Source organism: Nyctereutes procyonoides, unplaced genomic scaffold (genome assembly GCF_905146905.1).
Source record: "Nyctereutes procyonoides isolate TBG_1078 unplaced genomic scaffold, NYPRO_anot_genome, whole genome shotgun sequence".
NCBI lineage: Eukaryota > Metazoa > Chordata > Mammalia > Carnivora > Canidae > Nyctereutes > Nyctereutes procyonoides.
The window spans coordinates 57,240,589-57,253,699 of NW_026575052.1; the positions used below are offsets into that span (position 1 = coordinate 57,240,589).

At 53.6% G+C, this 13,111-nt stretch overlaps 1 protein-coding gene across 1 annotated transcript in view; it reads right to left on the reverse strand.

The window, feature by feature from the left end:
- Nucleotides 1-3,658: 3,658 nt before the first annotated feature.
- Nucleotides 3,659-13,111, reverse strand: part of ITIH5 (inter-alpha-trypsin inhibitor heavy chain 5) — a 79,336-nt gene continuing 69,883 nt past the window's right edge. Inside the window, exons 10-14 of the mRNA XM_055332417.1 lie at nt 11,422-11,981; nt 9,375-9,428; nt 7,233-7,349; nt 5,676-6,053; nt 3,659-4,695 (exon numbers count right to left, since the gene is read on the reverse strand). Coding sequence (XP_055188392.1) covers nt 4,412-4,695; nt 5,676-6,053; nt 7,233-7,349; nt 9,375-9,428; nt 11,422-11,981 — 1,393 coding nt within the window. The 3' untranslated portion in view covers nt 3,659-4,411. The remainder of the gene's footprint in view (nt 4,696-5,675; nt 6,054-7,232; nt 7,350-9,374; nt 9,429-11,421; nt 11,982-13,111) is intronic.

Genomic DNA, 13,111 nt, shown 5'->3' on the forward strand with positions numbered 1-13,111 from the left:
TTTGGCAGTTACATAAACAAGTCTAGGAATGTCTGCTGTGCATCTGCTGTTCTGTAGAGTAGCTTGTGTTCTATTTTTCTTCCGATGTCACTCGCTACCCTGTTTATGTGGGTTTTCAATGTATCAGAAATCTCTATAAGCAAGCAGTACAGTTAGAATCACCAAGTTTTATTCTCTACAGCCCTCACTCCATTTGCCCTCAACACAGAAATGTCCCTAGAAGCTGTTTGTCTTTGGACAACATTCTCCCTGTTTAAGAAAAAAAAAAAAGTCTCTTGAATGCAAACTGTCTCATACCCTACTTATTAAACTGACTAAAATAAATATTTAAAGTTACATTTCTAAGTCTTTGCTTAGTGATGTTACTTTAATTGCTGTTTATTTTAGCTGGATCCTGTTCTCATGGCTCCAAGAGTCCTTCTGATTTAATAACAGCACTGGACACATTTTGGATATTAGCTTAACCAAGGAGCTAGCATTCATACTTTGGATTCAGTGTCTTAGCGCAGGTTGCTATTCCAAGAACGCCATAGACCGAGTGACTTAACGAGCATTTCTTTCTCATAGCTCTGGAGGCTGGACATCGAGGATTGGAGTGCCCACAGATTCGGTGCCTGGTGAGGGCCCTCTTCCTGGCTCACAGCTGATTTCTCGCTGCCCTCGCACGGCGGAGAGCAGAAAGATCATCCCTCCTGCTCATCCTCCTCTCAACCCCTCCTCCTCCTCTTCCTCCTGTAAGAGCAAAATCCCATCAGCCCCCCATGACCTCATCACCATCCAAAGGCCTCACCTCCTGATACCACCACACTGAAGATTTAGGCTGCAGCCTATAAATTTTGGGAGGACACCAACATTCATTCCATTCCATTCCATTTAGCCAAGAGATAAATTTAAAAAAAAGAATTTTGTCCCTCATCCACCTGGGAGGATACATGATTCAATCGAAGACTGACTGTCAGGCCTGGCAGGATCAAGGAGGTGTCCTTTCCAGCTCCCAGCGCCCTGCAGCCCAGGCCGTGATGCAGTGTCACCCCGGTTTATGCTTCCCAATCCCACTCTCTCTGGTCAGAAGTAGTAAATCATTGAAAAGTCAGAATGGAGAAGATAAAGCACCAAGTATGGGGGGATAGGGAACATCTTGTCCATTTTATTTGGGAAAATAAATTAGAGAGGACACCCACGCAGATGTTTCTCTTTTTTCAGATGAGGGAGGGGATAAGGACCCAGGAGGGTACCTGCTAAGACCCCACTCAGTCAACTTTTTGGATGTGCCAACACTGGCTGTGGTGAGAACGCTGAGAGTTATCTCCTCTGACTGCAACACGGTGGTCAATCTCCTTCAACCGCTCACTTGGCACCTCGCCCCCATGTATAGGTGCTCAAGGGAGACAGTGGGGGCCCACGTGGTGAAACCAAGGCAAAGCCAGCAAAATTAATTCTGGAGGTTCAGCCTGGCCTTGTTCTAGGTCTTTCACATAATGTGGGAAAAACCACTCAACAGTACTCTGCCTCAGTTTCCCCACCAGAGAAGGGAATTCCTTCTTTCCTCCACATTTACTTTTAAGTGGTTATTTTTTTAACTGCATTTTTTTTTTTTTTAGAGAGACAGCACGGGGAGGGAGGAGCAGAGGGAGAGAATCGTCAAGCAGACTCTTCGTGGAGCAGGGAGCCGGACAAGGGGCTCCATCCTACCATCCTGAGATCTCAATCTGGGCCGAAACCAAGAGTCAGATGCAGAGGCCCCCTGGACGCCCCTACATTTACTTTTTATAAAGCTTGCTATCCACAACACACATCACCAACAAAATACTATGTTTTCCAATTAAATTACAAAGTCCTAGGTATAACATGGCTGTGGAGTTTTTTGGAGATCCCACAGCCTGAGGCTAAAATAGACCATTTAATGGTAAATAACTTTTGCAATAGAAAGACACAGTACAGGGCAGCCCGGGTGGCTCAGCGGTTTAGCGCTGCCTTTGGCCCAGGGTGTGATCCTGGAGATCCGGGATCGAGTCCCACGTCAGGCTCCCTGCATGGAGCCTGCTTCTCCCTTTGCCTGTGTCTCTGCCTCTCTGTTTCTCTCTGTGTCTCTCATGAATGAATAAATAAAATCTTAAGAAAGAAAGAAAGAAAGAAAGAAAGAAAGAAAGAAAGAAAGAAAGAAAGAAAGAAAGACACAGTACAAAGAGGGGAAAAAAGAAAAGTGGGATTTGCCTAAAGTAAAAACATTAACAGGAAAGCTCAACCTTGATACCCAAAAACCATTTTTTTTTCAGTGTCAGAAAGTGAGGGATACCTCTCTGGAATATTCTTCTCTGCTCTTAGAAAGCAGCAGTAACTGGTAATGTGCAATAACAGCCTTCCCTCCAGCCTTTCTTTATTCTTTCTTTCTTGTTTTTTTTTTTTTTGAGTAATGTCTACACCCAATGTGGGGCTTGAACTCACGACCCTGAGATCAAGCGTTGCTTGTGGCTCGGTGCCACTCCCCCTGCAGCCCCGAGACCTGGACCTGGACGGTCAATCACTGCCTCAACACTGACAGGGTGGGCCGAGCCCCTAGGCTGGCAGGACATCTGCCCAGCGGGGGCCGAAGTTATGTAACAGGGAGGACCTGGGGGAGCCTGACAGTGGCCCAGCCGGTACCCCCGGTGCACACATCTCCTCTTTCTCTGAGCTCTGAGCTATGGACGCTTCTGTCAGCAGTCTGGGCTGGTGTCTTCACACCGCTGGCCTGAAAACAGGCAGCTGAGTCTGGGAAGATGGGAGTCAGAAAACCCAGAGCTGGCGGGGCCGGGCCTGGTGGGTGCACCAGAGGGACACCGCGTCTCCGAGACAGAACCCGACACTCCCCCCACCCCCGCTGCGCTAACAACCTCCTGAAGCCGCCTGGTCCGACAGGAACATGTGGATGTCATTTTGCCGCTCGAATGTGCCCCATGGGAGAGTAAATACGATAAACAATTTTCTTGACTCTGATTTCCCTCCAAGTGCTAAGTATGGTTCCATGTCTCCTGAAAGCTCGCTCTGGAGTCACTCCCGACTGGGAGAAACCTCTTGTGAAGCCAGCACAAAAGCTTTTATTTAGTTCAGCCTCACGTTAAAATATTCCATTTCTCCGACCCAAATCTTCCTTTTCTCTGCCTTGCGGCTTGAGTGGCACCTGCGTCCAACTGCGTCCTGGCCACGCTCTGCACCCAGGGAGGACCAGGCTTTGCTGAACCCTGGTGGCCCCAAGAAGACCAAACAGAGCAAAGGCAAGAACTGGCGAGGAGGCAGGGTGGGGGGCCCCTGATGCCACCCTCAGCCTCGCTTCTCCGAGATAGCGTGATGGGCTGTGGGGTGGGGGGGAATCCTGCCATGAGAAGGGTGGTGCTCCCTGACTCTGAAGCCCCCACCACTGATTTTAACCTTTGCCTCGTGGGATCAGATCGCTTGTCCATTTTCTGGGACCACGTTCTGGGACCCGTTCTTGGGCTGATTTCCTGGCTCGGCCTGAGACACGGGAAGGCTCCTCAGCTGTGTAAGCACGCCTTCTGCCGAGAACCTGCGAGCCAGGACCTGGAGCAAAGAAGGCCAGAATTCTGACAACGGGAGAAGAGCGCCAAGTCCAAGGTGGGCCAACGCTCCAACCGAGATGGGTCTGTAAAAAACAGCCACATGGGGTAGTCCTTTTATTAGCTTACCGGAATAAACAGGAGCGCACCCATCGGCACCATTGAGTGGTTTACAAAGTCCACTAGACATCAGCATCTGGGATGCAGATTTTCTATTTTCAGCCAATTTGTTTTTAATGAAAATTCACTTTCCAGGGCAAGATACCACAGCAGGAAAAAAAAAAAAAAAAGAAAGAAAGAAAAGAAAAAAAAATAAAATCCTCTCCTAAGAAAAGACTTAATTGCTTACAATGATCAAATCTACGAGCTATTTGCCTGACCCATGGCCTGGGCCCCATGAGAGGTCCCCCCGAGGCAGAGGCTGGCCACACATCTGGAGAACACGGTGGCTCTGAGAGGACAGAGTCCTAAGCATCAGCGTGAGGCGCAAAGCAGAGCGCCCAGACTTGGCTGTTTGCGTGGAGAGAAGCAGCTTTGTGGCAACGTCCCTTTGGACAGGCTATGGGGACAGAGACGCAGACCTCTTGCTTTTAAGTATGACTTTTGCCCCTGGGGGCTACCGGCTTTATGGTCCAGAGGGAGAGGGGAGGCAGGACAGGGCAGTGGCAGGAAACAACAAGCTCCCTCCCGGGCCGACCCTGCCCTTCGCTCCAGTGGACATCTGGCCTGCCCGCCGCCAGGGGTAAAAGTGGCAGCAAACGGCCGGGATGCCAGGCACCTGCAAGCGACAGGAACCGCACCAGGGGGTCCCCGAAGACCACCTCCCTGTCCACATGCCGAAGTCACGGCTGTTGGCATCAGAGTGCCCTGGACGGTCCCAGGCCAAACGAAGTCTCGGAGTCAAAGGGATGGGCTGCCAGGTAATCCTTGTACGCCCCGTCTATCAGCTCGGCCGCGTTGTTCCTGGCAAACCAGCAGTCAACCTGCTCCTCCCCGTTGTAGATTTTCCGTTGTTTCCAGACCACCGGGACCCGGTGTCCTTTCACCTTCAGGACGGTCTCGGGCTGCTCGCCGGCCTGGGGGTCCTTGCCAAGCCCGGCAGGCTCCTCCGTGAGTCTGGCCTCCTGGTTCAGGAACTGACCTGGCAGGACACAGAAATGCACCGGCTCTAAGTCGGGGGCAGGGCACCCTGGGCTGCAAGAGCCGATTTCGGTGTAGGCCACGGGTGACCAGCCAGTGTACGGGCCTCAGGGGCCACGACCCCACCCGCCATCCTGGGCTGGACTCCCCGGCATCAGACACGCATTGGGAGGGCGCAGACTCGGGGAGTGCGAGGCTGGGTTCGCGGTGGCCTCCTCTCTGGAAGCCGCCCAGCTGCGGACACTGAACAGCTGCCTAACGATGAGGATAGACAGCTATCCACGGCGTCCGCGGGAACTGGGAGACGGGGACGGGACGGACACTCAGGGAGGAAGGCTGGGTCTCTCACCTCCCCCGGGGCCCCCGGTCCCCTCCCCGACGGCACGCTCGGTGGGAATGGCAGTCGGTTTGGCCTGTTTCCGATCCGAATCCCCGGAACTCTTCAGGTCAAGTGAGGGCACCGCCGAGGCCACAGCAAGACCGGCCTGCGTGTGGGAGAGGCGGCTCATGCTTGGCAGTGAAGCCGGACAGAAACACAGCCAGCTCCAGCGCCAGGAAATCCTGCTTTCTAAACTGGGCCCTGGCAGCAGCTCACCCTTCACCGTGGGCAGGGGGCCCACGGGGCCTACACGTCGCCCGCAGGAGGGGACCGCCTGCGGCCCGGAGCCGGGCAGGGACTCGGGCCTGGTGCTGGGCCGTGCACTGCCCTGTATTCACCTCTTCTCACTGAGTCAGGAGCCAAGGCCTTGAGAGGAGGACTCGCAAAGTCTTTGCTCACTTTCCCAGAAGGTCAGTGAGAATTCACTGATATGCCCGTTCCCGTTCCAGAAAGTCACTGGGGCAGGGGGCGTGGGGTTGGGGGACAAGACCTGTCACTCCACCACCACATTTCTCAATTAAACTAAACACATGGGCTGGTATCAGCCTCGCTTTGGGAAACGGAGCTCTACGCCCCGCACCGGCGTGAGAGCAGCTGCCTACCTAACAGTCCGTGGCAGTTGCCAGAGAGGCCTTTGCTGTTGGAGATGTAGAAGCCCAGGTGGTTTCGCTGGTAGGGGGCTGGCTTTTTATACAGGTGAATGAGGATGACGAAGGCGATGGTGCTCTGGATGGTAACGGTGACGTTGGCATTGGCAGACACGGACACCTCCAGCCCCCAACTCCCCGCCACTGCGCTCTGGTTGCAGGGGAGGACCAGCCTGTCCCCGCTGTCCAAGATGACTCTGTTGGGCGTGATCTCCAGGTAAGACCTCTCAGGCTTATTGACGAGGATGGTGATGGTGCGGAAGTATGTGCGCTGCTTCTTGTGGCCGCCTGGGGGAGCCGGGGCCCCGATCAGCTCTCCATTCACCGTCACGCCTGGAAGGCAGAGGGGGCGAGGTCAGTGGTTAGCGCACCATCCCACCAAGGGGACGAGGGCAGTGGTTAGCGTACCATCCCACCGTCAGGCTAAAGGCATCTCATAGATTTTCCTTCTTCCTCTGGCCTTACTTCTGTGTCTCCAGCACCATGAAGTCTGACTCACAGGTAGGTGCCTCTCTGTCCTACTGGATGGCTGTGTGCATGTGTGCAGGTGTGCGTGACATCGTCCCTATGTTGGAGCAGGGGAACGAAGATGTGGGCTTGCCTTCCCTGGGGCAGGGGGAAAGGGGGAAGGAGAAATCCCAGCACGAGCAGAGGCCAGCTATTGCAGCCTGGAGGCTCCAGACATCTCTGGCCGTTTCCTCACAGACACCATGCTGATCACAGAAGCGCCAGGAACAGGCCCCTAGGAAGGTGGGCACCTGCAGGGAGGGGTACGGTCAGGCCCCCATCTCGCTGCTGAGCCTGAGTTAGGATGCGCGGAGACTTAGCCCAAAGGCTCGGAAGCCTTGCAAGGGAACAAGGTGGGAAAGGAGCCTTGGGATCACGTATTAGGTGATTACACCACAGGTGTCACCTAGCCTTCCAGAAACGCCACAGAGCCATCCCTCAGGCACTGTTCCCTGCGGGTGTCTTGAGACCTCTTATACCCAGCCCCTCTACAGCCTGCAGGAGATCGGAGCCCTTTTCACCTCTGCATTGGATGCATACAGAGCTGGAGGCTTAGCCTCACGTCACGAGGAGCTGGGAGAGACGGCTTGAGGGCTCCAGCCTTCCCGCTGTCACAGTTTTGGAACGGAAAGACGTGCCGACAGTAATCAATCGTGAATCTATGCAGCACCTGGGCGTTCACAGAACCACTTCACATCCGCTATTTCATCCGGTCTTCACAACAGCCGGTGAGAGTGGCAGAGCGAGTACTCCTGTCCCCAGGTTCCAGGGCAGACGCGTGCCCAAGGCTCAATGAGTTAAGCCAGAGCAGGGCTTCCAGCCGTCGTCCTCCTGACTCCAGCCCCGCACGCAGTCGGCTTCCTTTAATTAAGCCCCCATGATCCTCGGGGAGTGTCTGTCATGTGGCCCCTTCTGTACATGGACATCCGTCCCAGGAACAGAGGGGGCCCTCACACCTAACTCGCCCTTGCCCGGAGGTCGCAGGGAGCATGACATGGAACTTACCAGAGTCCGCGTGGTCAGAGATGAGCCTTAGGATATCGCCCGGCTGCCCATCAATGTTGAAGCAGACGGTGAGCTTGCTCAGGGGGAAATCCACGACAAAATGGGGATCTCCATCCACTGCCCGACCAGGAAAAACCAGGAGAGAGCAAGAGAGACATTTACTGGGCGCCTTCCATGTGTGAATACTCCTTCCCACTTGCTCACGCATGATTGGCTTTGCCTGTCACTGATCCTCGACGTCAAAACGAGGAAGGGGACTGGGGGGCGAAGGGACACACCTGGGGTACGGGGTCAGCGTGTGAGGGGTGTGAACTCGGGTCCCCTGAATCCAACAGGATGCTCCTTCCACCCCACTCAGGTCAAAGAAAATCATTTCCTTTCTCCTCTGACCCCCCGAGGGAAGAGCTGTGGATGCAAACCCTCCGTCTCCAGTGACCGGAGTACCACAGCACTAGATGCACAGTGGCCAGGCCCCACAGTCCCTACATGACAGTGACTGAGCCCAATTGGGGGGGGGGGGTGAGCAGGAAGGCCACAGAGTCACTGGGTGCTGGGAAAGACGGTCAGCGATGACCCTGGAAACCCCTCCTCTGAGGCACGTGGACCTAAACGCTCTCACGGGTTTGTCCACAGATAAGACCACAGAGTGTGGCCGGTCCCTGTTCCTTGAACATTCTCCTCATTTTCGCCTCTGGACAATAGACACGAAGGGCCTTGCCTCCGGCTGTGCAGACAAAATAATTCCCAACCGTCTACATCAGTTCTCTTCCCTCACTAGAGAGTTAGTTCCTTTCTAACTTTTATGCCAAACGCAACGTGTTTCTGGATGCCTCTGCGCATCACGCGCATATGCTCGTGCATGCATCTGCATACGGTCAGTCTTTTCAAGTCGCGAGCAAATTAATGTCCTCGGTGTAACTGCTAAAAAACTTTCTGTCTCTGTCATGACTCAGAAAGGCCCATGAAAGAATCTGGCTGAAGTCACTGTGAAGTGCCTCGGGCACCCTACGACACACAAAGAGATACAAGGTGGTCTTTTGTAGATGAGAAAGAAAAAAAAAAGACACCCATCAGAGGTAAAATCCTAGTCCGTATTTTTGGCACTCTCCAGGTACGAACATTATGTGACAATTCTGGAGCCTGGGTGGCTCAGTGGGTTAAGCGTCTGCCTTTGGCTCAGGTCATGATCCCGGGTCCTGGGTTGGAGCCCCGAGTCCAGCTCTCCTTCCCCCTGCCCTTCCCCCCTGCTCGCTTGCTCTCTGTCTCTCAAATAAATAAAATCTTAAAAAAAAAAAAACCAATTATGTGACAGTTCTTTGAGAGTTTCTTGAGCTCACACCACATCATTTCTACTCAAATCCTCCAAATCCTTTTACACGGAAAGATGCTGCTTGTTTCAAAAAGGAGAGGACGGGTCTGAAAGTCATTACTCCACGCCACATCCACGGGGAGACTCTCCTCGCATCCCACAAAGCATGTGTGTGTGCAAAAGAGTTGTCCTCTTCGCATCGGAGCCCGCGAGCATCCTCTCCGCATGGCTAACTTCTAGAACGTTCCTGGCTCTGCGATCTGGCCCGTCGAGCATATCAGCAGCAAGGCAGTGATACCCACAGAAGATGACGTGTGTTCTTTGCAGGACCTTTGAGGACTAAAACTCTGCCTTTGTGTTGTTAGTCTGTCTGGATGTTCCTCATAATCCCAGGAAGCTGGCCGAAGGAAATTTTATGCTATTTTTATTGGTCTTTCCCTTCTAAAGCCAAAGATTAAAATAACAACAATAATAATAGACTCTGCACTTCACAGATATCCGTAACACGGGAGGCGGGACGCACGTCCCCTTCGCATCTCTTGAAACAAGTGACTTTTAAGCTCAGTAATGATGGAAACGTGCCTCTGCTTTGCATGTGCCCTCCCCCAAGTCAGGGCTGCTGGGCTCCCTGGGGCCACGGCCTCGGTGTTTGCAGGACGGATCCCTCCCCCTGTTCTTAGAACTGCCTCTCGCTGCTGCCTTTTGCTGAACAACCGTGGGTCCCGTGTCGTGCTCTAGGGGCTGGCGTTTTACTGGCTTTGGGGAACTCCTGGTGATCCACCTGGTAAACATCTCAGCCCTCAAGGGACACACAACCACAGGCTTTTCCTTACCTGACGTTCTGGAGACCTTAATTCTTGGGCTGTACGGTTTCTTGAGAGCAGGTCCTAGAAGGAAGGAAGAGCCACCATTGTTATTCATTAAGGGGGATGAGGGCAGAGGCACAGACAAGAGGTCCGGGGTGAGTGAAACACAGCTCTCGAATGCACCTGTGGTCATTTAAAAACATCACCTGTTTGGCTTTATTTTTTATTTTTGTGGTTTTATTTTATTTTATTCATGAGAGACACACACACAGAGAGAGAGAGAGAGAGGCAGAGACACAGGCAGAGGGAGAAGCAGGCTCCATGCAGGGAGCCCGACTCGAGACTCGATCCTGGGTCTCCAGGATCACACCCTGGGCCAAAGGCGGCGCTAAACCGCTGAGCCACCCGGGCTTCCCAACATCACCTGTTTTAACCAAGGAGCTGGGCCTCCCAACACGCAAGTGAAGGAGTACCACGTGAACACTGGGTTATTTTATTCCTTTATACATTAGGTCATATTCTTCCTAAGATCTCTGCATACATCGTAAGGGAAAGCAAAGCAAATAATAATAATAATAAGGGAAAACATTCTATCCTACTAACGAATGTCTAATGGGTACAGAGGCTCAGGTTTGCAAGTTGAAAACAGTCCTGGAGACCTGTGAATATGTGTCACACTACCGAACTGTACACTTCGAAATGGTTAAGATGGTGAATTGTGCGTTGTTGGGGTTTTTTTTTCAATTTAAAAAATATAAAAATGTAAAAATAAAAGTTATAATCCAGATAGAGTTATCATCTGAAATCTTCAATAAATGGCTAGTCCTACATCCCCCGCAGCAGAGGGATCTAGTATTTGTGGAGCGCTCGCTATGTACCGAATACTTGACGAATCTAATCCTTGCAACGGCCCTTCAGGGGGATGCTTAGGATCTACATTTCATAGGCCAGGGAACAGAAGCCCAGAGAGGTTCAGAAACCTGCCACGTGCCACACCGCAGAAACAGCGGGGGCTGGGTCCCCCCCGTTCCGCTCTCCCTACCACACCCAGGTGCTGCTCAGGGTTTAGGACCTGAGGAATAAGTAAGACAGTGTTTGCAGGCCCTGGGTTCACGTCAATTCCCTCCCCTTAGGAGATGTGAACTTGGCCGGAATTCAGTAAACTTGTTGCACATACGAAACACGCTCTTTTCCACAAACCGTTATTACTGAGATTATACGGCTGTGCTTTGGCAGAACTACTTTCCCCTCTCCTTTTCCTGTGCCTGTCGCTGCTGATTTCCCCCAACGAGATGGCCTGAGACTGGAAACGACAGTTTCTGTGTAGATTCTGAGTGATAAGCACGCAAAGGATGAATTCTCTCGAGGATCCAGAGCGTCCTCCCTCACATACGTTCTCAAGACAATAAAAAGCAAGCAGTAGGCGCGCCTGGGGGGCTCAGGGGTTGAGCATCTGCCGTAGGCTCAGGTCGTGACCCTGGGGCATCGGGATGGAGTCCCACATCGGGCTCCCTGCATGGAGCCTGCTTCTCTCTCTGCCTGTGTCTCTCTGCCTTTCTCTGTGTGTCTCTCATGAATAAATAAATAAAATGTTTTTTAAAAAAGGCATCGCAGGGGAAAGTGTTCTGACATTCCACAAAGTGTGTGTGCCGCGGAGCGAGTGGGGTCCCACCCCACCCCGGGGGCTGTGTGTCTCCACCCGCAGGGCTGAGCCCCAGGTGCCCATGGCTGGTGAACGTGCACGCCCAGGGGGTAAGCGGGCCCGGCTCTGGAGGCTCACAGATGGAGGAGGGCACTTGGGAACACATCTGTGTTCACCCCTCTGTTCAACCCTGGTGCCTCCAATACGGCCTCGTCCGTGGGCCGCACCCAATGTCGCTGATTGATCAGCAGATGGACTTTACAGGACAGCATTTCCGGGACTAATGCCTCATTTCTCTACAGATCCACTCGTTGCCACCACGCAGACCCCGGAGTGTACAACGGCCGCTGAAGATGGGGCACAGCACGATCTGAGCTGGGGAGGGACAGCAGGGGGCCCCGGAAGTGCACCTGCCGCCCGGAGGCTGCTCACCTGGCTGCGGGCTGGCGCCCCGCAGGCTCTGCACCAGGGCCTCCGGGCCGGCGGCAGCGGCCATGCCCAGCGCATCCCCGGGCTGGTCCAGCCGCAGGGCCGAGCTCTGCAGGTGCATGGCCGTGAGCGGGGTGAGGAAGCGGTAGGCCACGGCCAGGGCCTGCGCCTTCTGCCGCGCGCGCTCCTTCTCCGGCCCGCCGCCGCCGTGCAGCCAGGAGCTCAGCAGCTCGCGCACTGTCAGGTAGCCCCACAGCCGCTCCACGTGCTTGGGGCCCCCCGCGCCACCGCCCTCAGGCCTGGCGCTTCCCGCCATGCCATTCCCTGCCTCCCGGGGACCCACGGGCACGTCTGTCTTGAGGATGACAAATTTCTTGCTGTTGCTGGCCGTGACTTCCACGTGCAGCTGCTCTGCGCTGCTGTCCGCCAGCTTCCCCGCAATGACGATCTCCGAGCCGTTGAAATAGTTGGGGAACAGGGTCCTGGTGGTCTGCTCCACCGTGGCCGGCGGGTAATCCACACGGATGTCTGAGAGGAGAGGGGTCCTGATCTCATCGTAGAACCTGCAGCGTCAGGAGGGATGCATGGAAACAGTTGGGGCGAGCCAGGGTTGCAGGCCACCCAGGCCCCACCTGCCAGGGGCCCGCGGGTCTCAGTGGCCCACAAGTCCAACACCACCCAGCAGAGCCAGGAGGCCAGGCAGCGGTAGCCTGAACACCCCCCTGTGGCAGAGAACTCACCATCCCACAGGCTTCCCACCTCCTTTCCACTGCTCTAACAGGGAGGAGGCGTCCCCTGGGGTAGGTCACAGGGAACAGATCTCTACTTCGGGCAGTTCCCACCCGCAGATCTCTGCTCTGCTTCTGGAGCAACACCCCACGAAGGCGTCTAATCCACCTTCAACATTCAGATGCTTCAAAACCACAGGCATTTAAATGTCTGACAGACACTGCCATGTGCGCCTTGAAATGTCCTCTTTGTGTCGCCTTGTTGATCCCCCCACTCCTGTCCTCAGTCCGTAACTATTCTTCATATGATACGATTTCGGGCACCCTGAGCTGAGCGGCCTCTTGGTAACTTTCCTTTGTGCACACCTATGCTTCTCAAAAGGGCTCTTAAAACACAATTTTTAGAACCAATCATATTCCAGATAAACTTTGAGCAGCGCGTTATCCTCGAGAAATCTCATCTTGGTCTAACAATAAGCTTGTGTGTAATGCCTCACTGGTTTGCATTGGCTTTTCTCCTGGTTCTCACAAGGTTGCTTTTTGCTGCATAAGGGGGTAATCTAAACCCTCTTCCAATGATCTAGGCAGCCCAGGCTGTGGAGGCCAGCTCAGCCACTTCCTTGCTGGGTGTCTTGGGCCACGTGACGTGACCTCTCTGAACTTCAGTGTCTTCCTCTATAAAGTTGGAATGCTGGAGTAACTGCTTTGGTAGACTATGAGGGGTCCCCCCAAACCCACTTTCCCTTCTTTCCTAACTGAGTTCTATCCAGCCAGCTACCAACTACATTTTTTAGCCTCCACTCTGGCCAAATATGGCCATGGTCTCACCACCAGAATATGAGTACAAGTGATACAGACTGCTTCTGCAATGCTTGCTTGAAATAAAATGGCTTTCTTACTCTGGTTTTCTTTTCTTTCCCCCCTCTTGGGGGCTAGAATATATTCTATAGAAGTGATAGTCACCT